General features: G+C 37.7%; 3 protein-coding genes across 7 annotated transcripts; 2 read left to right on the top strand and 1 right to left on the bottom strand.

The window, feature by feature from the left end:
* Window positions 1–1,651: 1,651 nt before the first annotated feature.
* Window positions 1,652–3,657, top strand: LOC106161420 (uncharacterized). The gene is made up of 2 exons (XM_013538369.2): window positions 1,652–1,883; window positions 2,628–3,657. The coding sequence occupies exons 1-2, from the start codon at window positions 1,861–1,863 to the stop codon at window positions 3,229–3,231; spliced, it is 627 nt and encodes a 208-aa protein (XP_013393823.2). The 5' UTR covers window positions 1,652–1,860; the 3' UTR covers window positions 3,232–3,657.
* A 666-nt stretch (window positions 3,658–4,323) lies between these two features.
* LOC106161442 (uncharacterized) lies at window positions 4,324–15,323 on the bottom strand. Its single transcript, XM_086997053.1, has 5 exons — window positions 15,150–15,323; window positions 8,745–8,875; window positions 8,225–8,368; window positions 7,873–7,951; window positions 4,324–7,639 (listed from the first exon to the last, which is right to left on the bottom strand). The coding sequence occupies exons 1-5, from the start codon at window positions 15,214–15,216 to the stop codon at window positions 6,531–6,533; spliced, it is 1,530 nt and encodes a 509-aa protein (XP_086853179.1). The 5' UTR covers window positions 15,217–15,323; the 3' UTR covers window positions 4,324–6,530.
* Window positions 15,324–15,333: 10 nt separating this feature from the next.
* Window positions 15,334–26,623, top strand: LOC106161443 (4'-phosphopantetheine phosphatase). Of its 5 annotated transcripts, XM_086997049.1 has the most exons (17): window positions 15,334–15,489; window positions 15,701–15,860; window positions 16,645–16,727; window positions 17,176–17,393; window positions 18,193–18,382; window positions 20,062–20,154; window positions 20,381–20,543; window positions 20,811–20,998; window positions 21,487–21,568; window positions 21,950–22,047; window positions 22,432–22,587; window positions 23,024–23,136; window positions 23,415–23,502; window positions 23,818–24,022; window positions 24,472–24,626; window positions 24,813–24,982; window positions 25,519–26,623. In XM_086997049.1, the coding sequence occupies exons 2-17, from the start codon at window positions 15,767–15,769 to the stop codon at window positions 25,781–25,783; spliced, it is 2,361 nt and encodes a 786-aa protein (XP_086853175.1). In that variant the 5' UTR covers window positions 15,334–15,489; window positions 15,701–15,766; the 3' UTR covers window positions 25,784–26,623. The 5 variants fall into 5 exon arrangements, with proteins under 5 accessions (XP_086853175.1, XP_086853176.1, XP_086853174.1 ...); XM_086997050.1 differs by lacking the exon at window positions 15,701–15,860 and having other exon boundaries at window positions 15,340–15,489; XM_086997048.1 differs by lacking the exon at window positions 15,334–15,489 and having other exon boundaries at window positions 15,673–15,860.
* Window positions 26,624–27,731: the final 1,108 nt, after the last annotated feature.

Genomic DNA, 27,731 nt, shown 5'->3' with positions numbered 1-27,731 from the left:
AAAGTTTTTTTGGTGCTTGTAAGTCTATCACCCAATTGTTTGTTTTTCTTTTTTCTTTGCAGATATTATTTTTGATATTTGTGGGATAGAGGCCAGTGAAATGTTATGTGCCAAATTCGTGATATTGGGTTTAGACGTTATTTTACAAGATGCTCGAAGATACATTCGAAGCAAGCATAAATGTAATTCCCTGTACAGCATTTGTCGAGAAACAGTTCGTCACCACATGCAAATAAATAAATAAAATAAATAAATAAATAAATAAATAAAATATAAAATAAAAGAAGAAGAATAAAACATATTTTGTGCAGCAGAAAAAATGGATTTAAAACTGCATCTTCATCAATTTTTTGGTCGTAATTTTATCTTTTTTTTTACTTTTTGTCTGCAATGCACAGCACATGAGCAGAAAATCTGTAGAAATACCATTTCCGGAAATATGTTATGAAACTGTGGAATTTCTTTTCAGTTATACATCTACTAGGTCCCTATTTGAAACTATATAGTGGCATTTGTTCGGGTTAAGTTGCTGTAATTCGAATACTTACTCGCTCAATATGCGTCTTTAAAAACATGGGAGTTAGCACAGCAAATGTCAAACAAAATCTCCCAACCCACATCATTTGTCTACAAACACGTCTTCCCCCAGGTCTAGGGAGGATTTTGACTCCAATCTCACAACAAGTTCGATAAACGATAATTCTCATAAGGTTGGTGATAGAATATCTCTGCCCCCATACCATTTACATATCATATAATTCACTATACTTTACGTTAGTAACAGCTTCATTTCTCACAAATGTGGTGTATTACATCCCTTTGAAAAAAAAAGCATATAGTAATAAATATCGTTTTCACTGTGCACTAGTCTTTTATTTATCTCACGTAATCTCGCTGTGTTTGCACAAACTTATTTTAACCAGCAATCATACTTAGCAGGCCACCAATTCCCGATGTTGGTTTGACACTAAAAGCAATAATGCAAAACAATATATTTGTATTTAATGATATTCTTTGATAAAGAATCACTTAAACATGAATTCTATTTGGCACTATTTTTCGGCAATATTAACTATATCTTTGCCTACCATTGTACTTTTTAATAACGTTGTTGTACATTTGTGTATTTTTGCGTACTATGCCCTCTCAAGTGTGAGGTAAATAAAACAATAAGAAAGGAAAGCAAACAAGTTGCAACTGCCGGTGTAAAATATAGGCCTCCGTGCAGAGAACCCGCCCTCCATTAGATTCATAGAGGTTAGGGTTACCATGACGCAAGTGGGTCAAAATCTAGGACGGGATTCGCCTGTACAAATCATTGGAGAACTGGCTGTATCACAGGGGATTCTCTCTCGTGCATGATACCGGAGTGTTTATCTCGCTGTTACCCGAGCCCTGGACCTTAATACTCCTGGGCGTCTTCCTAAGCGTCCCCGGTCATCCAACCTCCTCTCTCCGTAAATCCTCGCATCAACGCTTTAACTAAACATTAAACAAGTTGTCCGTCATAACTTACGCATTGTACACAGACAAATCCAACGACTTAACACTTATTAGCAAAATTAATTAAGTTCCGATCAATTGCAATTCAAGTGGGGACTATTCATTCGCGTCAAGAGAGATTAGAAAGAACGCCCACAGAGTCTCGTAACACCCTCAGTATCGAGCTGGAAATATCCATTAGCTGAATAGAGGGCGTTCACCAAACATTCTGGTTATAAAAGAGCCTGGTCCTGATCTCAGACCAGATAACACTGACACCTGAACACCAACCTGATGTCACGGACTGATTTCTGTGAGGGAGTTTGTAGCCAGGAAAAATATTAGGAAAGTTACATTGCGTCCAACTCTTGAAACAAGATGGTTGTGATCATGTGGAAAAGGTATGGTTTTTTAAAAATTTTTATTCTATGTCATCCTGAAAAACGATCTCATTACAAGGGTTTGTTTTGCAAATGAGGAGCTAATAAATAAAATAGGGCTATTTTAATTGGCAGATTAAAAAAATTCTTTCTTTCTTTATCATTTTATTATCATTTTTTTTAGGGGAGGGGGGTGCATAACGTTTTGACTTGCGGCATAAAAGATTTCAGTTTAATTTTGTCTGTTCCTTATTATCCGAAGAAAAAAAACTTTTGAGATCAACAAGAAAGAAAAGAAGGATAACAAAACATGGTCTCATATTTTTCTATAACATTGGTTATCTGATAAGAAGATTTCCAAAAGTAAGTTTCTTGTAATTATTTCCAGATTGCATTGATGGTTTATCGTTGGAAATTTGAGACATAAAAGAATTACAAAACAACTTTTTACTTACAAATTCTTTCATTTGTGAAAAATTATCTATGATCTCTACATATTTAAAATGGCTTTTTTTATATTTAATTTAGAAATTTCATAAATCTAAAGTAAAGGAAAAATACCACGTGTATATATTAGCCCATTATGGACGTAAATATACAGTATATCAGAATTACAAGTCACTTTCATATGGAATGGTGAAAGTCGTGGACTGAATGCTTTCAATTTATTTAGTTTATGAAAACAAAAGATAAAGTATTCATATTTATTATGTTCTTAGCATGCATATGTATTCATTGAATGAACTGTTTATTTGCGCATTTCAGAACATGTCGCAGCGAGCAGGTGTCCCGTGCCGTCCACGTTCTCTTGTTTAGCGCAACGCTGTGCACGGCCTTAGGTTCCTCTGCCGCCAGGCTGCTGCAAAAAACAGACGACACATTTCCCGGTTACCGTCCAAGACAAGCGGCACCCAAACATTTGCAGACGAATCAAAGACTTTCAAATCTTCCAATTGAATTTCAACCGATGTTGACGGAAACTCGACAAAGATATCTCTCGACAACGAGTTTTCCACTTTTCTTCCCTGCCCGCCAAGTTACTGATCGTGAGAAAGAAGAAATCCATTTAAAACCAAACGCTTTGCGCAGGTCACATGGTTTTGATGGTTCTCTCCCTCCTCCCGGGAGGGGCATTGCTCATATACAGACAATTCTAGGACGCTTACCGGGAAAAGAAAAACCATTGAAACAGTTAACGAGAAATTTGAACTTCGAAGATGCAATTTCTAATTTGAGAGACGCTGATGAGAGCAAATTTACAGACACATTTCGATCCAAAATGCTGCGCTTACTGCGAGGAATGAGGCACGTGAAGCCTGACAAACGCCAAGGCGGCACTGGGCCCCCGATGTACCCCCCGGGATGGTGACAACACCCCACGGGACAGGGGTGAAATCTTTGATCAGAACTCAAAATGCTCAATATTGAAGTTACACAATAGACAAAGAAGTATTAAAATATAGCGAGTTTTGCGATTTTTACTAGCATTGTGGTTTTAATCTGTCTTGTTTAGTGAATGGATCGGAATGCATTATCTTTCACAGATTTTCTTCACATTTTCATTTTCTTTTAGCACGATTTAAAAACTGCGTTTCTCGAAAAAAAAGCATCAAATTTAACATCGTACGTGAAGGTTAACGATGAAGCGGATTAGTTATGTGTTTCGTTAGGAAGAAATACGCTTCTGTTAAATAAATTAATTTTAAAAAAACGTGTTTGGATGTCGTGCACTTAGTGACTGACACCTGCGCATGTGACATTTTGTGAGATAAAATCTGGGAAAGGCGCTTTAGATCGCAAATAAATCGCCATCGAACGTTTTACATTAGATTGCCACGAAACCTTGCTATTTCTTCGTCTGTGTTAACAAAATGAGCCATTGCCGGTAAGTTGACAATTTTAAGCAGACCCGCCCCCCCCCCCCCCCCCCCCCACCTCTCCTGGCCTGTCCAATAAAGGGGAAAAGCCGAATTCTTGATCTAGAGAATGCTGAATCAGTTTCAAAATAAGCCCAACTGTAAAACTTTCAAAGGGGAAAATCTCCGTTTTCTTGCATACCGGCCAAGGACAAGTTGCCCGTCTCCAATCGGTCTTTATGTATATCGGTTGGTTAAACCCATATTAATTTCTGAGTTATTTTAGGAAAACGTTTTAAATAAATGCCATGAAGATTTTATGATTCAACCTTTCTTTGTTTTGGTACACCGGAAAAATTAACCATCTTAAGTCAAAAGTGCCATGTCGGCTTATGTGACTGCTGACAGGTGTCGTTGTCCGGCAGTTTTGTCACCTGAGAATTGTGTGTGTGTGTGTGTGTGTGTGGGGGGGGGGGGGGGGGGGGGGGGGGGGGGGCATCGTTTTTGTAGATCAAAACCCCTAAGTGACTATAAAATGAGCTCGAGCGTCAAAACTACTTGAGAGTGAAAAAGAATGTTTTTTTTTAAATCACACGAGACTGAAGTTGAAAAATCAGTAACTGTTTTATTCAAATATATTATATTCAAATTACATTATACTTGAATGAAAGCGCGCGATTTAGAATCATCCAAACAGAAAGACAACTTTTCAAGTTTAAAATAATATGAAAAACATCTCACTTGAAAAGAGAGTAGTTCTTAAATATTTTTACCTGCACAAAACACAGGATGAGATTTTACATTTTAAACATAAAAATAACTGTTCTCACGTAAATGCATATGGTCTTGTATAGTTACATAATTCAAAGGCGCCAAGTCTTCAGAACAATAAGTTCTGAAAACATTATTTCTACAAAGTACTATCGCGAGAAAATAAATAAATAGAAAGAAAAATTGCTCTAATACAAAAAAAAAAAAAAAAAAAAAAAAAAAAAAAAAAAGTCAGATCTTCGGTAATTTACCGACCTCTCTCTCGTGTCGTGTTCCCAGCCCGGCTTGTACGATCTAACTTGGGGACGATCTCGGCAGAATGGTTGAATACGACCAAATCGAAACATGTTCACTTTAGGGCATCTTTGGGGATTCATCATTAACACCGCATTGATCTTGTAAAAGAAATAAATAAAATACACTGACAACGCATTAGAACTACATTGTATGCCTCAAGCTCCAAAAAGCTCCGACTCTTTTTACCTATCATAACTGATCCTTATATAGATGCGTTTTCAATGTATTTTATTAACTTCAGGACCGAACACGACTATCAACACGACTTAATAGCACACCTTGGGCAAACGTTGAGACACTCGACTTCTTAGCCCCTCTAGTGAGGGTTACACTTCACTGGACAGGTGTAACGTAACTGAGGATCCGTGTAACAGGAGGTCCACCCTCCATTTAGTTATGATGGTTAGGGTTAGCCTGACCTAAGCGGGTCAAAATCTAGAGCGTGGCTTTAATACCTGTAGAAATGAATGGAAAGCGGACTCCCGGTCATGGGGGACTCTGTCACGTTACACCGGTCGATTTTGAGAGATTGTCCACTTGATAAACTGGCCAGAAGTTGCCTACAAAGAGCTCCAGCATTCTACACGGCTAATTTAACTTATCAAATAGCAGGTGGCAAAGAGATTTTGTAAAATGATAATGATTATAAATAATAATAAATAATAATAATAATAAAACAAATAAAAAATAAAAACTGAAACTTAACCACAAGTTCGGGCCTCTCAATGTGTACCACACCCTGATGGAAACCTTTGAATCCAGCACATCATACTGCCCCATAGGACTTGTTGCAACTTTTCCATGTTATTAAAAAAACCTGCAACAGATTATATCAGTAAATATCTACCATTTTAACAGATCTAGGAAAATCAAACAGCTGTCTATTGTAGCTCAGGTATACAAAAAGATAAAATAATCAGACGTTAACCTTAAACAATATCTAACAAAGCAGCTAGGACACTGCATCAGCTGTTCTACCAGTAACACATGATGCAGAGTTGGTGTGACAGGAATGGCAGGCCTAGGAATGGTGCTCCTAGGAATAGACTTCCTAGGAATGAAAGTCTTGAGTACAATATAATAAGTATAGGTCGGGTTAAGCAGTGGAGTATCGGAGCAAGTATATGGACGAATGCCACCAGTACAAAGTAATGGGGAATGGACTAAGGTTTCTATCAGACTGTCACACCTGTCACACTGACACAACCCTGGCTGTCATCAACAGGACTGACCTGAGAAACCATACTGGTCTTCTTAACATGTGCCTCATACAGAAGCTGATACTTGACATTTATTTGTTGGCTTTACCTGTGTTTCAGCCCTCTCACTATGTGTATCCTCATTAAGGGTTAGGGCAGTGAGGAGGTATAAAATCTTTAGAAACTAGTTTATCGCAGCAACTAAGGTATAAATCCCTGTACCATTAAACTAACATGAAAAATACTGAAAGACAACTGGACACTTTGGTAATCAGTATACTGAATAACATGAAGCAACACAGAGATAAGTAAACCTTGAGTGAGAGATCAAATAATTGCTATATGAAATGCATGAATATCTAAGTCACAACTTAGACCTCCTCTGGCACGGAACTTGTTTTAAAATATGCCAGCTTTATAAATTTTCTCCCAGACTAAGGCCTTACTCTTGGCATGTAGATTTTTAAATTCATTTAAGCCAAGATGATTTATAACTCTCAGTTCTCATCCATATTTCACATCCTCTAAAATATTCAGGTTGTAAATCAGACAACTGGCTGCATTTGAGGTAATTTTCTCTTTGGTTTAGCACCGCCATACCCATTGGGGTTATCCGTGACTGTCACACTAGAAGGAGCCACCTCAGCTGGTTCCAGATAACTGAAAGAGTGGCCTGAGGCGGCCCTGTCTGTCCGTGCCCCATTGGTCATGTCTGCAGCCTGCCGTGTGCTGTCTGAGACAGCTAGCCCTGCAGGGTCCCTGTGCAAAGAGGCAATAAGTATATGATCATCTCCCAAAGATGGGTGGTCCTCGAGAGACCCAGGCTCCTCTGGGCCAGGGTATAAGCCATTTGTTTGTCTGCTTTTGAACTCTTCATTCTGAAGACTTGAGAGGCGCACAGAAAGTTCTTCTGCAAATTTTTCACCGCCATCTTGATGAACGCTCACCCCTTGTCTGGGTGGATTTGAGAATCTTTGTCCTCCTTTTTTTCTTTTTCCTCTTCGCCCTCTTCCAGAATGGACTGAGTGATCAAATTGGTTATTATCCAAACCTCCTGAGTTTCTTAACTGACTGCCATATTGGCACGAATAGATGTCTCCTCCATAAAGTCCATCTCCCCTGTGAGATTGTTTACTCCTGTGTTTTTGTTTTCGGGAACCACCCCCTGTATCAAAAGGAGTGAAAGGAACCTTTCCTGAGTGTGAAGGGTTTAAGCTATAACCCACAGCCCCTTCTAAATCAAGGGGCCCCTGGCCACCAGAGGGCAGTTTGGCATTGATACTGTCTTGGACAGACTCGCTCTGAAACTTGACATCAGCTTCTCTTGGCTGAAGTGCAGTAGAGCTCACAGCCCCATCTACAGTTGTTTTCTGTGCCACTGAAACTTTTTCTTTAATTTTATCACTTGATCCACCTGGCACTTGTGGAGCATCTTTTTTGTCCTGATGATGTCTTCTGTTGGCAGAGGATTGACCTGCGTCTGCGAATGGTTCAGCTACTGCTGGGGCCTCCATGTTTAAGATTAACTGCTCGCGACGTTTGGAATGTTTGCGTCTTTTGTAGCAAACAAAGCCCACAGCAACACCGAGGCTGATGACGGTGACAGTTACAAATATCCCAGCGAGGGCCGCAGCTACAGGGTTGGTGGTGCCACCTGGTGACAGACATAGTATACTTTACACAATAGGCAAAATAGTTTGAAATAAGACTTCTTCTTATGCAATGAAAATTACTCACGGCAAAGAGGATAATATTAATATGTAGAAAAGAGATGATATGCAGAAATCTGAAGGAATGGCCCCCATAAAAGATGATTAAATTTAAATAATATAGCCATGGTCTTATTCTCTCTCTCTTTCTCTCACTCACACACACATAGAGGCTCACCGTGACAGTCTTCTGTGCTAACCATAGTGGAGGTCTTCAGAAACCTGTTCACTCCTTCTTTAGACATTATAATCCAGGCCTATGAATAACAAACAACACTCACTTTAGTCTGGGAGTTAGTGCTTTAACAGCCACTGACAGTGCTCAACATGGTCTAGTCTATCTTATAATCTACCAGCAAAAATTAAGGACACCTATTACAATCGGAGTTGTGTTTGAAACCAGACCTTAATGAATCTAAACAGACATTTTGCTAAAAAGAGGATGACAGTCTTTTCCCTGGTCGCATTTCTCTCAACATCAAAATCAGTAAATTAATTAGTTTTTTCCCCAAAAAATCATTTTCCCTTACAGCCATCCTAAGCTCTGGTTTGTCCTGCCAGAAATATCTGTCAATCTGAAACTGCATGTACGTCTCCTCTGTGTAGTTACCAATCCGCTGTGTCTCCCCATCATTGGCAAACGTGTGCTTCCATGTGAAAGGTGGCTGGTCATTCTTAAATGAAAGATAAAAATTGCAATTTTTTTACGCCATAAATATTTTTGGAGATTTTTTTCATAATTGTTATCTTCTTGTCAAACAAAGAGGGGCTAAATATTCTAAAATTAAGGAAAACCGTAAACCCCAGAGTGGCATTAATAGGCTATAACTAATCTATAGCTCTATGGAGACATCTAAATATTATATATCAGCTTACCTGTAGCTCTACAGTGAAATCTTTATACATTATATATTTACTTACCTGTAGCTGCATGGTGACATCTATATATTATATATTAACTTACCTGTAGCTCTATGGTGACATCTATATATTATATATTAACTTACCTGTAGCTCTACAGTGACATCTATATATTATATATTAACTTACCTGTAGCTCTACAGTGACATCTATTGGCTGGTGACACTTGTTGATAGTGGATGTTATGGTGACATTATATTGTTTCACAGTTGTCCTGCAGCGGGAGACGAGGTCCACAAAGAAGCAGGCGTCTGGGTCAGCTGAAGAACAAGATGATATATATAATAGAATGCTTTTTTATTTATAATAACATAGTTCGAAGATAACAGCTGAGAGTAGAGATGAAAAAAGAAATATATATATAAATTAATAATATAAATAATAAAATAATTATTAAATATATGATAAATGATAAATCTAATAAGATAAAATTTGCTAGAACTTTTTTCCATATTTTAGACTCTACTATAAATGTGAAATTTAAAACTGTACATTGCAGTATAATTTCAGAGTACCTGCCCCCCCCCCCCCCCCCCCTTTTTTATACATATGGTCAGTGTATGAAATTCAAGGAAATTACTAGCCAGACCGCCGGGCAGGTAACTCTGAAAAGTTACCAGCCCGGCCATGTAGTTACCTGCCCTATTTATGATAACCCCTAGAGTTAAGAGAGGTATGCTGAGGGGGTCTAGAATGCATTCTTGGGAGAGTAATTTGGAAATGAAAGGGCAATATCATGCCTTATGCATGGAAATTTAGAAATATTTTGGAATTTCTACTGAATGATACCTTGTCAGTGTTGGATTTAGAGGGGGTCAAGGGGCTCCTGACGCCCCCCTTTTAATTTCTGTAAAAAAAACTCACCTCTTGAAATAAGATTTTCACTAGTTGAATCATAGTTCTAAACCATACCAAATGGCACCATTCACCATCTAAAATACCAAAAATTTTCAGGGCCCTTTAGCAGTCGGGGGAGGGCGGGGGTAGTCAATTCAGTTTATGTTCACCTTGCAGGCTGTCTCATTTCTTCGTCAATAATTTATTCATAACTTTTATTCCGATTTCGTGATATAATTTGATCATAATTTTTGCTTTTTTGTATAGCAACAAGTATGACCAAAAAAATATATATTGTTGTCAAATAAATCGATCTCTGTGCTAACAATAAAGAAGAAAAAATTTAGCACGTAGGGTCCCTTTGAATATCGCTTTTAAGCTTTAAAAAGCGGTCGGGGACGGTCCTGCACGCTAATGGCCCATAGACAGTCCTGCAGGGCCCCGTATCTCGAAAGCATTGCTTATTGAGAATAGCTATATATATCACATAGAGGCTACAATATCATTTTTATATGGGGCGAGTATGGACGAGTTATTGGATCGAGATGCTTGCGCTCGGTCGCACTGCGTGATACTTTCGAGTTACGGTTTTACGAAAAAAAATGTTGCCGCTCGACTAATTGCAAATCGAAGTCACCTTTCCATTGGTCCCAATTTGTTCTCTTTCGTTTGGTTCTGTCGTAATCTTTGTTAGTTTTATTTCTTTCCTCAATTGTTTTTCAAATTCTCTATCGGACTTGATAGAATTTTTTCATTTTTGACAGCCCAAGATGAAAGCACGTGGGAAAAGAACTACATCTGACGCATGGCTTAAACTCGTACATTCACTCATAATTTTGGGATTCAAATTTTTTGTAAAATTCTCCTTTTATTTGCCTCCATTGCCTATATTACTGTTGATTATAAGCACTTCATGTACCTATAAGTCGATTTAATCAATATCATAACTTTTTATACTTTCACATTTTTATTACTCTCAACCTACAAATTGCTACTCGCGGTATCTCCTCTACACAAAACAACGACGTAACGTTATCTGCTGTGCACTGAAGCTGGTTAAGAACATTGTGCCTCGTTTCAAATTGTCTTTCAACTTCATATCACACAGACAGAACTTCGAAAACGAGGCCACTGAGAGGGAGACTGTTGGTTACATTTCGATACGAGCGTTTGATTGCAAGCTATGGATAGTTCTTTGCTTCTATGAAAGTGGGTGAAAACAGTGAGTTTGTTTGATATTTTGCTGAAATTGTTGTGAACATAGACAAAATAAAAGGTGAAAATAGGCTGTAAAAACAGCCAGCCCGTCGGGCGGGTAATCTGCAAATCTTACCCGCCCGGCCTGAAAGTTACCAGCCTCGGGCTGGCGGGCAGGCGGCCATTTCATACACTGATATGGTACATCCTTCAAAATAGAAAGCAGAGTGGCACCTGCCTTAGAAAATGCAGCAAAAAATCAAATTGTATGTGTGGAAACTTTTTCAACTGAAAGGTCAAAAGTTGTCTTGCCTACTGGCTCACATGCCCACTTCCTTAAAGTTAGAAGAAAAAAGAAAGTTAGAGGTAGACCTTCAGGTGGAATTGTGATATACTATAAGAAAGAGTTCCGAGATGCAATCAAGATGTTTAATAGTAAGAGTGAGAACTTGTTGTGGATTAGACTGTCTGGTAAACATTTTGGACTGCAAAATGATATATTTCTCTGTGCAGTATACATAAAACCAAGCAATTCTCCATCTGATGAAGCAACTTTTGATATACTAGAGGAAGAAATTGCACAGTTTAAAGCCCTGGGCTCAGTTTGCTTGTTAGGTGACTTTAATGCCAGAACAGGGATGTTGCAAGACTTTGTGAAAGATGATAATATGATTGGTCCTATGCCTGACAGCCGCATCAGTGACAGGAACTTAAAGCCTAGAAATAACCTAGACAGTGTGGTGAATCCCCAGGGAAGAACCCTACTAGAACTGTGCATTAGTAGTAACTTGTGTATTCTAAATGGTAGAATACGAGGCAATTCTTTAGGATATTTCACCTGTTACAACACAAAGGGTTGCAGCACAGTAGATTACGCTATTGTTAGTGATGGGCTTTTGAGCAAAATCAAATATTTTACAGTACATCCAATAGATTACTTATCAGATCACTGCAGGTTAGATCTGACATTACAAATAACAGGTTTCAAACAGTCTGCACAAACACAGCAAGTAAAGGGATTCAGTGACCGCTACATTTGGGAGTCAAACTCACGTGAAAAGTTCATAGAGGCCCTAGAAAATGAGACAATGATGAATGACATTTGCTCCCTGCAACTTACCAATTTCCCTGCTACAAAAGAAGGTGTGCACAATGCATGCAATTCACTTACAAACATCTTGGAAAAGGCTGCTAAATCATCCTTGCGTATTAAGAAGCGAACTGAAAATAAGCCTAAAAAAAGACCTAATAGAACGAGAAAACAACCGTGGTTTGACGGCACTTGTGCTGAAATACGACGAAATGTAAAGTACCTAGGCAAACTTCTTCAAAATAACCCAAAAAATAACTTCATTTCTTGCACATACCATGAAGTGGCAAAAAAGTATAAACAAGTAATTAAACAAAAGAAACATAACCACAAAAATGCACTCTTAAATGACCTGTTAAACCTTGAAGAAAATAACCCCAAAGCATTTTGGCAAACCCTTAAAAAACTAAACCATGATAAAGAACAGCAAAACTTAATTAGCCCAGATACATGGTTTAGCCACTTCTACCATTTGTGTGGGATCCCTCCTGAAGGTGACCATGCCTTAGATAATGAAATTAAATCTTATGAAAGCCTACCTGGTGAAGCAGTACTTGACAAACCTATTACAGTGAAAGAGGTTAAAAATGCCATTAAATATCTAAAAAATGGGAAATCACCTGGGGAAGACAAGGTGAGAAATGAAATGTTGAAAGCAGGAGCACAGTATTTTGCAGTTGTGCTCACAAAACTATTTAACATGGTGCTAAATACATCTGAAATCCCTGAATCTTGGAACCTAGGAATTATAATCCCGCTTTTTAAATCAGGAGAACATATGAACCCTGAAAACTATAGAGGCCTCTGCATAACTAGTTGCTTAGGGAAATTATTTAATTCAGTTTTAGCACACAGGCTCATCCAACATATTAACAATGAAAACAAATTAAGTGAAGAACAAGCAGGCTTCAGGCCAGGTTATAGAACAACAGATCATATCTTTACTTTGAAATCACTAGTCAACAGGTATCTCAATCAAAACAAAAAGCTGTATGCCTGTTTCATTGACATGAGAAAAGCCTTTGATTCAGTATGGCACAAGGGACTATTACTGAAATTACTTAAACTCGGGATTAGGGGGAAATTCTACCGTGTCATAAAAAGCATGTATAGTAACACCAGATTAGGCATCTCGGTAGGTTTAGGTTACACTACCCCATTTCTATCAAGATTAGGAATCCGCCAAGGAGATAACCTTAGTCCCACTCTCTTTAATTTATACATGGATGACCTCAAGGAGGCTTTCCTTTCTTGCAACCAGCCCGGTGCAATTAATGGACTGAATCACATCTTGTATGCTGACGACCTTGTCCTAATATCGGCATCCAGAGATGGTCTACAAAATAAACTAACGACACTGCAAGCTTACTGTAAAAAGTGGAAACTAAACATAAATGAAAAAAAGTACAAGATCATGATATTTAATAAAAAAGGAAAATTAGACTCTGCAACATCATTTACAATAAATAATATAGCCATTGAATCAGTAAAAGAGTACAATTATCTGGGTTTAACCTTTACAAATACAGGTTCAATGAAAAAAGCAATTGAAAATTTAAAGAAAAAGGCTCTAAAAGCAACTTTTGCTCTTAAAACAGCCCTGTCCTCAAACAAGATAACATCTCCCACACTCAACTTAAAACTTTTTGACAAAACCATCAAGCCCATCTTACTATATGGATGTGAAGTTTGGTCTGAAGAAATATTCAAGGAAAAACAAATGTCACTTACAAAACTAAATAAATTTCCTTTTGAACAACTACATCTAAAAATGTGCAAATGGGCACTAGGTGTACAAAAAAATGCTATGAACAATGCCTGTAGAGCTGAATTTGGAAGATTTCCACTCTATTCTGATATTGCAAAACAGACACAGAGATACAGCGCCAGACTCAAAGAGCTACCTTCCAGCAGATTGGTCAAAAACATTTATGAACAGGAGCAAAAAGAAAAAGGACCCTGTTGGTCTGAATCAATAAGAACATTTATACAGTGTTGGGGTCTGGGTCATAAAACTGATACACAAACACTAGATAACTTTGAAAACCTAAGAGATGCTATCAACAATAAAATTGAGGAACTATTTTGGAAAGACCTGGAAAGTGATAACTACAGTAAACTCAGGACATACAGATTACTTAAAAAAACTTACACCCCTGAAAAATATCTGTCAATGAAAGTCACCCCATCAGAAATGAAGACTATTGCAAAAATGCGGATTAGTGACCACGAATTAGAAATTGAACGTGGCCGCTATACATCCCCTAAAACCCCTACTGAAAATCGCAAGTGCCCCCACTGTAATGAAATTGAAACGGAGATCCACTTTTTACTGAAATGTGAAGAACATAGTGTCAGAAGAATTAGATTAATGATACCTCCTGAGCAGAAAACAGATCATGAAAAAATTCAGTGGCTGCTCAGTCCAAAAAGTGAATTGTGTTTGAGAACATTATATCTATATATAACTGAAAGTTTGAAAAAACGACACACCCACCAATAGCAATAGTCGTTTTATTCTGTGCTGCTTCCCAGTAATCATTCAATAAGAGCGGATTCTCAACGAATTGAGCCGGGCTTTGCAGGGCCGGTGACCTAAAGGTGGCGGACGTACATGAAGGAGGAGCCGCCTAATCTTTTAATAGTCTCTCCGCCTCCCCGCGCGTCGTCCCTGCGGGGTACAGTAATTAAATCTCGGCTCCAACCTCCAACTACGTCTACTGGGGCTGTGTAGTTCTGTGAATATCTCTGGTGATATTATCTCCGTAGATAGTCGATTCGTTGCTGCTCTACGGGCCAATTCATTCCTTTTTCGTCTCTGTTTTGACAGATAATAAAACAGAAGAGCTTTTTTCCTTCGAACACCTTCTGCCGCCATGCTTTCTTCACCACGAGTTTAACTGATGAGCATGCGCAGTTAATATTTCTCAGGTAGCTTCCGCATGGCGAACGGAGCCGAGATTTAATTACTGTATCCCGCAGGGACGACGTGGGGGGAGGCGGAGAGACTATTAAAGGATTGGGCGGTTTTCTTTCATGTACGTCCGCCATTTTTGGGTCACCGGCTTTGTGGAGCCTGGCTCAATTCGTTGAGAATCCGCTCTAAGTATTGTATAGCTTTGTATAATTGTTGCTAAGTTGTTATGACTAGTGTAGAGAGCCTGTAAAATGTAATATGTATGCATTTTAGTGCTCAATAAAGATTATATTATATTATTAAAAATCAAAAGTAACAGCTAAGACTGACACAGTTCACATAATTTAAAGCCCTTAATAAAATGTTATTTAACATAATTATTTAGTGTTTGGTTATAAATACTTTCAGATGACCTCTAGATCTTCAATTAATTGACCAAATATAAATCACTGCAAGGTCCGTAATTTAACAGAAAAATTAAAAATAAAACTACCTGTTATACTAGCCAGCAGGCTCAGGGAAATTAAGCAGGCGACGGTCGTGTAACAGCAAGCAGTCATTTTACACGATAGCTCTACATTCCACGCAAAAATTCGGTGATTTCGCTTTGGGCAGGTCGACGCTCACTTCAGCCTAACGTGTGATTCCAGCGCTTAACCTTCATATTAAGGACCTATAATAATCAGATATCCATAATTTTGCTTCAGTTTTGTCCTGATCCACTAAGGAGGTAACAGTGAAGAGGTATGGAGAGGAAACCGTTGAGCAAACACAAAGAGGCTTCATCATGACCTCATCTACAACTTTCTTGCTTGGACTTGGCAAAAAGCGAGGTAAATCTTACTTATATAGGGATATTTTGAAACAATTTCTCATAAAATTTTGTTTTAAAAATCTATAAAAATATCTAAATGATACACAATCCTAGTAATAATATTAAATGAATTATACATTTCGCATTCAGTTTTCAATAATCATTCCGATAAAATTCTTGTTTCATACGAGCTCGTTGCTGGTATCAACTTCCGGTTCGCGTGAAACTAGGTCAGATGCAGGTCGGGAGGTGCAGCAACTGCAGCAGCGAATAATTTACCCATTTAATGTCATGACATGGCTGAATCGCAATATGCCAAGAGCATTGAGCTCTCACATGCAGAGGCATTCAGAAATATGAAAAATGCAAAAAGATTTGCAATTGATATAGGTCAGTTTTGAAGCTGTCGACTGTCAGATTGCTCTGTTGTTTAATAAGTGCATGTACTGGAGTTTTACAGGAACTTGAAGAAGTCATGCTCGTACTCGGCTGTCACCTAGATCGATTACTGAATGCCAAAACATATAGATACTTAAAAGTACCACGTTTGTTTACCATAATTCAAAAGAAAATATTAAGTTTTCTTTGAAATTTTTTTAAAAATCTCCAATTTTCCGAATAATTTTTGTTTTTAATTTTTATTATTATAGATATTTTTTATTTCATTTTATTTATTTATTTATTTGCTTGTTTGTTATCTATAATGTAGACTGGGTACCCATGCAGTATTGTGGTATTCTTGAGTTAGGGAAGATCGGGGCTAGTTGGACCCCGGGGTAAGTTGACCCCCCATCAAGTCTCTTTAATAAAGTTACTTTTAGATGCTAAATTATTTCATTTGGACTCACTGCCAATGCTTTCTTAGCACTATTGGATACGGTCACTTTACAAAATGATGTGATAAATTCTTTTACCCCGTAAGGCATATAGTTACTTTGTTATAAATTGATGGGGGAGGGGGGGGGGGTAACTTACCCCGGGGTCCAACTATCCCCAGTCTTCCCTATTTAATGTAGTTTTTAGATTCATTAACTTATCAGGGTGACAGCTGATTCTGCTGTGCTAGAATTTGAAGGATAAAGGTAAAAGGTGGAAATGGTATTCATTCTTGCCTTCACTCCACTGGAGAATTTTATATCATTTTTCCCATGTGTTTTCATTTCATTCCATTGAGGTGGTTCCCTGGCCAAGCTTGCCTACATTTCCACAGTACAGAGGAAGAAGTCACTACTGGCAGAGGGCCTTGATAATCTGGAGGTACACATAGTAGAGCTGCTGAACTAGTCCAAGAAGATGGTTTTAAGTAGAGTGGATAACTCTGTGCATTCTGCATACTATTTAGGACTATTACTCCCATTGTATACTGAGATTATTCTATTGTTTTAACATAAGGCATTAGACAAGTTCTGTGCATTCTGAGGACTGTTATATGTTGCCAGGTCTGTTTAAGTTTTATGTTAAATAATTTTGAGCTCTAGCAAATTGTACAGTGATGAGATACCATTGATATCATGTACTTAATCTTCAAGGACACACCTGTCACACCCACCTGATTGTCACACACACACCCCATAGCCCACCTACCCCACTGTCACCCCTACCCCACTGCCATACCCACCCACCTTTGCACCCACCCTACCATCACACTCAGTGCTTCAGTTTTTCAATTTTCTCCGTTACCAACTTAATTTATATTTTTCTCCAGAATGCAGAGCATATATACACAGTTGTGGAGGACATTGAGAACCAAGATGCCTTACATTTTGTGAAGTTTGAGAGTAAATTTATAGAGACCTGCCTGGACTTCATCCAGGGAAACCTACTGCCAGCAAATAAGGAGAACCTGAAGAACAAGGTCATCAAGGTCACAGGAGGGGGAGCCTTCAAGTACAAGGATTTGATAACCAGTAAATTAGGGGTACAGTAAGTGTTAGGTTTGTGAGTATGTTTGTTTTTTGTTTTGATTATTGTGCATGATAAATTATAACAAAATTTGCGTGCATTCACACAGTTATATATAGTTCACTTTCTAGAAGAGGCCTTTCGTTTACAGTTGTTTTCTAAATTTATAGTTCCTGATTCAGAACCTTGACACCATAAGTGTTAAATGTGTATCCATCATTGCACCCTCCAGGGTAGATAAAGAAGATGAGATGTGTAATGTGTATACTCCAGGGTAGATAAAGAAGATGAGATGTGTAATGTGTAATGTGTATACTCCAGGGTAGATAAAGAAGATGAGATGTGTAATGTGTATACTCCATGGTAGATAAAGAAGATGAGATGTGTAATGTGTATACTCCAGGGTAGATAAAGAAGATGAGATGTGTAATGTGTATACTCCAGGGTAGATAAAGAAGATGAGATGTGTAATGTGTAATGTGTATACTCCAGGGTAGATAAAGAAGATGAGATGTGTAATGTGTATACTCCAGGGTAGATAAAGAAGATGAGATGTGTAATGTGTATACTCCAGGGTAGATAAAGAAGATGAGATGTGTAATGTGTATACTCCAGGGTAGATAAAGAAGATGAGATGTGTAATGTGTATACTTCAGGGTAGATAAAGAAGATGAGATGTGTAATGTGTATACTTCAGGGTAGATAAAGAAGATGAGATGTGTAATGTGTATACTCCAGGGTAGATAAAGAAGATGAGATGTGTAATGTGTATACTTCAGGGTAGATAAAGAAGATGAGATGTGTAATGTGTATACTCCAGGGTAGATAAAGAAGATGAGATGGAGTGTTTGATAAAAGGTTGCAACTTTCTGCTGAAGAACATCTCTGACGAGGCATTCACCTATGTCAAACATGGCAACCCCGAGTACGACTTCCAGGCTGTGGGTTCAGACCCTGAAATATTCCCGTATTTATTGGTCAATATAGGGTCTGGAGTGAGCATATTGAAGGTGAGGGTCTTGGTTAAATAATGTTGAAATACCTCTTTGATTGGGTCTTGAGATAATATATTATAATTTAGTATTTCAGTTAAAAAAGATCATAAGGAATATATATATATACAGTGTTTCCCCTGCACTTAAATGATTGAGGCGCCTGCCTCGATGATATTTGCAAGCGCCTCGCTGAAATTTGTCAAAAGCACCGCCTCGCTGGACTATATGGAACAACAAAGTATATTGTCACTCATGCTAACTGAAAATTATATTTATTTCTAAGCAAATATGGCATTTTCTGTTTACATAAGTAATCCCATGCTTCTGAGAACTTGATTTAGTAGTAACGGAAAGACGCATGTGCGTATGCCTAAAAATAACCAGCAGTTACTATCTCCCTGTGAGTGCCTCGTTTTCGCAGTTCTGTGCCTTATTTGAAGTATAAGAAACAGAGCGAAACGAGGCAACTGTTCTTGACACCATTTAATCACGTGTCTAGAATACACTTTCTCTATCACTTCATGTTCCGAAATTCAGACCGCCTGTTGTTTGTTTTTATAGTTTACGAATATTCACTGATAAAAAAGGAGCAAATAAAGTGAACTTCGTTGATTTTATAAACTTGGAGAAGATTTTCTATTGATTTATGGGTGAGTTTTGTGAAAGCAGTAGCGTTGTAAAACTGGGTCACGTCAGTATTTCGCGTGGAAACTTATGCATTGAATATGAATTTCCATGACTGAATAGAACCATATAAATGAATAAACGAAGAACTAAAATTGATGATAAGTGTGATTTTCATCTCTTTAATTCCGAGGCATTCATTTAACGGTGTTTGAAGTTGTTGATTATAAATTACATCTCAAACTACGTATAAGTAGTAGCGGGAGTCGCTTTGCGCTGAACGACAAGAGAGAGAACTTTTGCGGCAGTTTTATATTAGGATGAAGCGCTCCCACACGCAAAGTCAATTGACCAGTTACTTTCACAAGAATGTGAAAACGGTAAAAACAACATATTTTATCAACTTTTTGGTCAATTTAAAAATAATTCAATGTAGTAAGCCCTTTTTCTCGTTTCTTGTAAGTATTAAAGTAGTTAACTTTTTTTTTTTTTTTTGAAAGTATTAACTTTTTTTCTTTTTTTGAAAGAGTATGTTCTATAAACTGAAAAGGACTAAACTGAGTGAATGCACAGACTGGAAAATAAATTTTGTCCAAACCTTTGTTATGTCATTACTGAATTTACTCCTCAAAACATCTAAAACAAGACAATTCAGTGCCACATAAAATGTAAAAAAAATCAGTTCTAAATACCCTAAAATGCACCAAATTGCACCTCGATTTAAAAAATTTTCCAGGGGGGCATGCCCCCCGACCCCCCTAGTATTGCTGGGATCGCGGACTGCCTACCACCTCGCAGAGCTTGAAAGCCAGGGGAAACACTGTATATATATATGAATTATTTGTTACTTTCAAGAAAGAAAAAAAAACAAAAAATAAATAAATAACATGAAATGAGTCTTATACACTTTGAAAAACTTCTATATTTATAATTATGAAAACAAAATAAAGACGTAATATGAATACCAGTCAATGAGCAATCACAATGTCAAAGTCATGAAGATAATATTGACCTACATGATAAGTTGTGCAATTTTAAATTTATTGATCAGTGCTGCTGTAATATTGCAGGTAGAGGCAGATGGTCAATATGAGAGAGTTGGAGGCACATCTATGGGAGGAGGAACGTTCTGGGGTCTTGGATCTCTGCTCACCAAGGCTAAGGTATTTACAGTGTGATGTTAAAACTAGTGGCACAACTAACACAATCGGCCATCTTTGTCACATCTGGCACATTTGCCCTGCCAATCTTGACTTACAGAGACTATTTGTTATTTAATGGTCATTTTACTTTTATTTCCTATACTCAGGGCTTTGATGAGCTGTTACAGCTTTTTGTCTGTACATTTGACAGCTTCGCTGCCTTATTATTGTTATTTCCTACACTCAGGGCTTTGATGAGCTGTTACAACTGGCAGCAAAGGGAGACCATAGGAACATTGACATGTTGGTGAAGGACATCTATGGAGGAGCTTACAACAGGGTGGGCCTGGCCTCTGATGTCATTGCCAGCAGTTTTGGGAGAGCAGCTCGGTCGGCACAGGAGAGACAGTGTAGGTGAAGCCTGCCACTAGTTACATATCACTGGGCTAGGAAGAGATGGGATTTTCCACTCTTGTGACCAGCTCACATGCAAATCTCTTATTATGTGCATATATATATATATATTATGTATTAACCATAGCATAGGGTTCCTTCAGATGTTCCATATGGGCTTAATAAATAAATAAACAATTAATAAATAGCATGTAAAATGATTTACACAAATCTCCACATCAGAACTATCATATTTGAAATTTCTTATCTGTTTGTTATGTCAGATGCAGACTTCAAGTCGGAAGACATTGCCAAGAGTCTTCTGATCAGTATTAGCAATGACATAGGACAACTGGCTTATCTACACGCCAAGTTCCACAAGCTGAAGAAAATCTACTTTGGTGGCTTCTTCATCCGAGGTCACCCTATGACTATGCAGACCATCTCTTTTGCTATTAGTTTTTGGTCTAAAGTGAGTATTTTATTGCCAGAATCTAAGGGATTTGTTGTGGCAGTTTGGTTACTATGTCCACCTTTTTGTTGTGAAATTTATGGTTGTATAGAATTTTGTTCACATTCAGAAATGCTAGTTTTTTATGATATTTAGATGCGTGGAATATATGGTTTAAAAAAATATTCCATTTTTTATTTGGCAAGTAGAATGAATAATTGGACACATTTGATATGTAAAGAACTGTATGAGGAAGAAATCGGGAAACTAGTATTTTTACAATGCGTTTCACTATCACACCTAGCACAATTACCCACTTCACTGTCACACCTAGCACAATTTCCCACTTCACTGTCACACCTAGCACAATCACCCACTTCACTGTCACACCTAACACAATCACCCACTTCACTGTCACACCTAACACAATTACCCACTTCACTGTCACACCTAACACAATTACCCACTTCACTGTCACACCTAGCACAATTACTCACTGCCTGTTTCAGGGAGAGATCCAAGCTCTATTTCTCAGACATGAGGGATACCTTGGGGCCATAGGAGCCTTTCTGAAAGGAGCTGAGGAGGAGGGTAAGTGGACCTCAGTCCCTCATTTGTCACACTTCACTAAATATTTTTTCAATATAATAATTTGTATTAGTTATTACTTTTATCAAATGCGTACATTTGGTATTGTTATTTTAATAAAACACAGTTTGATATGCTCAGTACAATAAGTAGTAGTTGAAAATGCAATTGATATCTATGACCAATTATAACAGAACACTTGAGCCAATGAGAACATCTGTTTGTTGGTTGATGAAGATGATAAGCCTCTCAAAAAAGATAATTTAAATGTACACAAAATGGTCTATTAACAGACTTGTTAGTGGAACACATTGCTGCCAAGTCACAGCATTGAAAAATAGACATCAGAATATGTGTATTAATGCCTCTTTTGTCTTATTCCAGAGGCTGACAAGTACTCGTGGATTGAGGACTACGCAGGCAGCTCTGGTCTACAGAGTCCTAGGACCAGTAAAGTCCCTCTGAGGGAGAGAAAGTCCACAGTAAGTTATAGATGTATTGATATATTGTATGAAACAACAAACAGTTCCACATACAGGCCTTATAAATGAATTAGGCATGTGAGCACAAGTACCCAAATTTAAGACAAATCAAGAACCCAAGTGTTCAGTTTGAAGCCATGAGCACAGTGATATGACCCACAAACCGTAAATCCAAATTCTCTGTGCAGTCTAACCCTGTGCTCATGGCTACTAATTTTACCGTCGGGTATTTAATTCATGGCTATACTCATATGTGTTCCCAAATCTAAAGCTCTTGTAAACAAATGACAAGTATGGTGTATGAGATATATTTTGGGTATTTCTTATAATATTTTCCAGTTTGACATGCTAGAGTTACACAGGTTCTCCTGTTATATTTTCCAGTTTGACATGCTAGAGTTACACAGGTTCTCCAACCCACTGGTCAACTGTCCACTACTGCTGGACCCGTCCAGTTATTTCCCTGATGTAGTGGACCTGACCCAGGACGCGGCGGCCAGGGAGTACTGGCTGCAGTGCTTTGAGGAAGCCACTGATAAGGTGACAAAATACTTGGAATAATTATTATTATGGATTTTACTGAAATCAGAGTGAATGTTGAAGCTAGGGAGAAAAATTAGCTTCTCTAATAGACAGTTCTCCATGTTCAGATTGATAATGATTGTGTTTGAACTAAATGAAGTTTTTGGATATTTTATGTAATGTCTGGATAAATACATATAATTATGTTATAGTCAGCATTTTCGTGATTTTGTTGAATACAATTTCTAATTTGAATTTTTGATATCGGTATATCTATTCCTCCAAAAAAAAAAAAAAAACAATGATATTGGTTATTCTGACCTTGAATATTGTAGTAACTGTTGCTACCTGTACACTGGCAGAAGCGAACGAGGCTCAAAATAGACTACACTGTTCACGAAGCTCTGTAATGGTCAAATTTACAAATGTCTTATCAATATTTGGTTTCTATCAGTTTGTGGAACGTGCTATTGCCAGTCAGCCGGACTCCGCAGACGCCAGTGACAGGGCTGCCAAGTTCAAGGACAAATATTTACAGAGATTGAAGGAGTTTAAGGCAAATCCATCGTAAGTCATGTGACAAGATAAGACATAAAAATCAGCAACCTTTACTTTCAAGCTAAAAAAACTATTTTTTGTGCTGAAAAAAAAAGAAGACACTGCATGAGATCGGAATGTCCTAATTTGACCTTCTACTCACATGTAAATAAGAATCATTTTCTAAGTTTGTTCAGATCAATCCAATATGTTGAAATCAAAAGAAATATACATAATCCCTTATTTCATTAATTTCTAATCTATATAAGGTACATCTATATAAAGGTAATTTGTATTATACTTTTCAGAGCATTTGGGTCATTAACAGTCCGTAGTCTTTTAGATACAAGAGAACATTTTTTAAAGGAGTCAAGTTTCTCGGACCCTTATATACAGGTGAGATATAACCCATGCATCCTGAAGGGATCAGTATTTTAGACCTCAGTCCTTCCCAGCTATCTTTGATAACTGCTTCATTTATACCTCAAGCTTTTCCCTTAGGATACCTAGTAACTTCTGTCCTTGGGTGATATCACTCTCTGATTTCATGATTTTTTATCTTGTAATTTTTTTTCATATTTAAAGAGGCATTTGTTATCTTTTCCAGAAAGTAATAACAGACTTGAAAATAAACAAAAATGAATGATGAATCATATTTAGTGACTTATTTCAATGGCATTTGTTCTTACCTATGTTTTGTGCTTTTTACAGCAAAAGCAATTTGAAAATGAACAGGCTTTGAAGCATCTAGAGGACCATCTGAAGTTTTTAGACAGCTTGTCTTGGCAGGCTAAACAGCTGGCCCTGGTGGAGGGATTGCTGGCGGGGAATGTGTTTGACTGGGGAGCCAAGGAAGTGGTGAACATCATGGAAGAGGGCCAGTTTGGGTTCACTGAGGCCAGGGCTAGGCTGCAAGGTGAGAGTCACATTCTTTCTCAACCAGCTGTCACAACTAACACAATGCTGGGATGAATGCACAGAGAGGTGTGATAGCCAGGTTTTGTACATCTATACCACATTACCTAACTGGGTTATCATAACACCATATTCATTTAGTTCACAGTTCAACAAGTGAGGCAATTTGTTTACCATTTTCAAACACAATGATTGACAGAAAGATGCCTCCTTAAACTTATTAAATTTTAAAGACGATTATAATTTTAATTATAATTCTTTAAAAAAGGCTCTGAAATTATCCCTGAAAAACCTTGGATGTCAGAACGGAATGATGCCAAGCAAAACTAGAAAGTGTGCAACATTTTTTTTGACCACACTCCTCCAAATCCTATGAAATTTAGCTTTATTTCATACAAAATCAATCTCAAATGATTCCCATTGATGATCTTTATGTTTTTAAACTCCCAGAGAGGCCCTGGTTGGTGGATAACTATGAGCAGTGGTTAGAGAGGCTGAAAGGTCCTGTCCACAACTGTGCTGTCATCTTCTGTGACAACAGTGGCATTGACATTATACTGGGAGTGTTTCCATTTGCCAGGGAGCTGCTCTCTAGAGGGACTAAGGTACATGAGATAGCATAATTTTTAAAACATCACCATGATTATAATGATCTTAATAAAGAATATATTAAATAGAAAAATAATAATATAGAAAGAAAGATCTGTGTTACCTCTAACCTAGGAGTACCTCTCACTCACCTGTATTGCCTGTGAGATATTATAATACTCTCTCTCTCTCACCTGTTCCAGGTAATCTTATGTGCTAACACCATGCCAGCACTGAACGATGTCACATACAGTGAAGTGATAATACTTGCCAAAAGAGTGGCCGCCATCTCTGAGACGATCTCCCGGGCACTAGCAGAGGAGAGACTGGTGATAATGGAGTCTGGTCAGGCTTCACCTTGTCTTGATCTCAGGTAAAAGTCTGGACTGGCTTCTCCTTGTCTTGATCTCAGGTAACAATCTGGACTGGCTTCTCCTTGTCTTGATCTCAGGTAACAGTCTGAACTGGCTTCTCCTTGTCTTGATCTCAGGTAACAGTCTGGACTGGCTTCTCCTTGTCTTGATCTCAGGTAACAGTCTGGACTGGCTTCTCCTTGTCTTGATCTCAGGTAACAGTCTGGACTGGCTTCTCCTTGTCTTGATCTCAGGTAACAGTCTGGACTGGCTTCTCCTTGTCTTGATCTCAGGTAACAGTCTGGACTGGCTTCTCCTTGTCTTGATCTCAGGTAACAGTCTGGACTGGCTTCTCCTTGTCTTGATCTCAGGTAACAGAAGAAAATGTATTTATGAGGTAAAAAATATTAGGAAACTACTGAAGTGCATAAAATGAGACTCCATCAGTTTTCATATGATTTTGAATGCCTGTGCATAAAGACAGGAGTCTAGCTTGAAAACTAACTAGAGTATCTATTAAGATATTAACTGATTGATATTGTGTTGTATATTCTAGGTATATCAGTTATGACCTGAGTTTGAAGATACGTGACATGGCGGCTGATCTCATCGTCCTTGAGGGTATGGGTAGATCAGTCCACACCAATTACTCCACAGCCTTCTCCTGTGAGGCCCTGAAGATAGCCGTCCTCAAGAACCGCTGGCTTGCTAACAGACTGGGTGGAGACATGTTCAGCATTATATTTAAATATGAAAAACCCAAGCGTGTGGTGCTACGGACGCACTCGTTACCTGCCAAGTTTTCCGTGGACAGCAGGTAGCAGTGAGTGGGAACAGTAAGCTGTGGCTGGAAGTTTCAAACTTGGAGAGGTTGACTTTCAGAAAAAGTGGACCTTTTTAACCCCTTCCTGCAGGTGACTATGTTTGATGAATGAAATAAAACCTTGATCTGTTTTGATCCACAGTGGACCTATACGGGGCAGAAGGGCTGTTCTTTCAACCCACCACACCCCCTCTGCCTACGACACTGGGAACAAATGGTTTTGTGCCAGGAAGAATGTTTGTATGCAGTCCCCAGGGTTACACCAGGTGACCTTAGAGAGTGGGGAAGTCAAGTAAGGTTGATAGCACATCTGTTACTGTGTCAAAGAACATATTCAGATTCAAATGTTGAACTGGCTAGGTCAATCCAACTCTGCGGGGGAATTCTAGCTTAATTGCATTCAGTGTAATCAGCTTAATTGACAGCTAGGGATTAATAAACTTTCATGTGCATTTGCCTTACTTACCCATGGCAGTTCCAGGAGGCATGGCAGACATTTATCCTGATTACAGTGGTTGCACTTAGGGAGAATCTCTTGCAGAGTTTGAGTGATCCAGCAAGTGCGATGGTTTTGTGGGAATGCTCCCAAAGAGATCATATAGATATGTTGATGATAATTTTAATATTATTTATTTTGAAAAAGTCTAAATCCATTATCTGTTCAGTAGAGTTAACAACAAAATTTATGTAAGTTTATAGATAGTCATGATTAAATGATATTATAGAGTTAAAGTTTGACTAAAGAAATAGTAATTAAAAGTAAAAAATCCAAGATTTTACTATGTTATGTGATTTTTGTAAAATATGAAGAAAGTCATGAATAAAACATGTAAGTTTATCTATCGAGGTGTTCATTATTACCTTCTAAGTTTTTTAATGTTCTCATGTTGCGCGCAAATCTGCGGCATAATCAACTTTGAAATTCTGCTGCAGCAACAGTCATAAATTCTTTGATAACTTCTAATTTGGAATACATACTGCAATTGTTTTTCTATGGATGTTCTAAGAAACAGATTTCAACAATTTAAAAACATTTTCACTGGACAATTAACTTAAATGTCAATGGGCAGATCCACAGATCGAATATGAAGCACCTACTTGAATGTTTGTTGTGTTAATCCTCGCGGGGAATCTATTCAGTATCTATTAGGGGATAATGCAGCATGCCTTGTTCTGAATGAGGCCTTCAAACTTATGGCGACTATCCTTTTGCCAAACAATACATTTATATTTAAGAATAATTGATCTAAATTTACACATTGAAATTATTTTACATTTATTTCTCAAATAATCACAATAAAGATAAACAACATGCTATTTAACATTTTTTTATTTCTGTATCCTTTCAACTTGGGAGAACATTAGATTACAAACAGGTTGAGAAAAATTCCTGAAAAATAAGAATATAATCAGAAAAACTAGATAATGATATTTGGAAAGGTAAATGTTTGAAATACAATTTATGGTCAGAAAATGAATGCTACTGAAAGGTCCCTCTTAATGATTGACAATACAGTCACACTTGAACATCAAGGTGATAATAGAAAGTTTAATTGTTCATCAATCAGATTCAAAAATGTCGAAGAACAAAATTAATGCTAAAATATATAACTTAATGTCAGGACTGGATACACCATAACGGTTCTTACACATTTTTCTTATATTTCCTACACTGCACTTCCAAACTCCTGTCAACTTGTGACTAGCATACATACTCAAACTTCTAAAATTTGTATAAAATGGAGAAACTTCACAATTGCATATTCCTATAATTATTTACACCAAATGAAACTTAAATGATAGAAAAGGTAGGTTGTACACGTATTAGTATTATTTAAGTAGAATGGTCCTCAAGACTGAAATAATGCAAACGATAACAAACTTAACTTTGAAAAATAAATTATTCCTATGACCTAGTAAATATCATTATCCTAGATCTCCAGTAA

The sequence above is a fragment of the Lingula anatina genome, chromosome 10 (genome assembly GCF_051362555.1).
Source record: "Lingula anatina isolate TDL-2025a chromosome 10, LinAna3.0, whole genome shotgun sequence".
Lineage (NCBI taxonomy): Eukaryota > Metazoa > Brachiopoda > Lingulata > Lingulida > Lingulidae > Lingula > Lingula anatina.
This window is presented reverse-complemented; position numbering and strand designations above follow the sequence as displayed.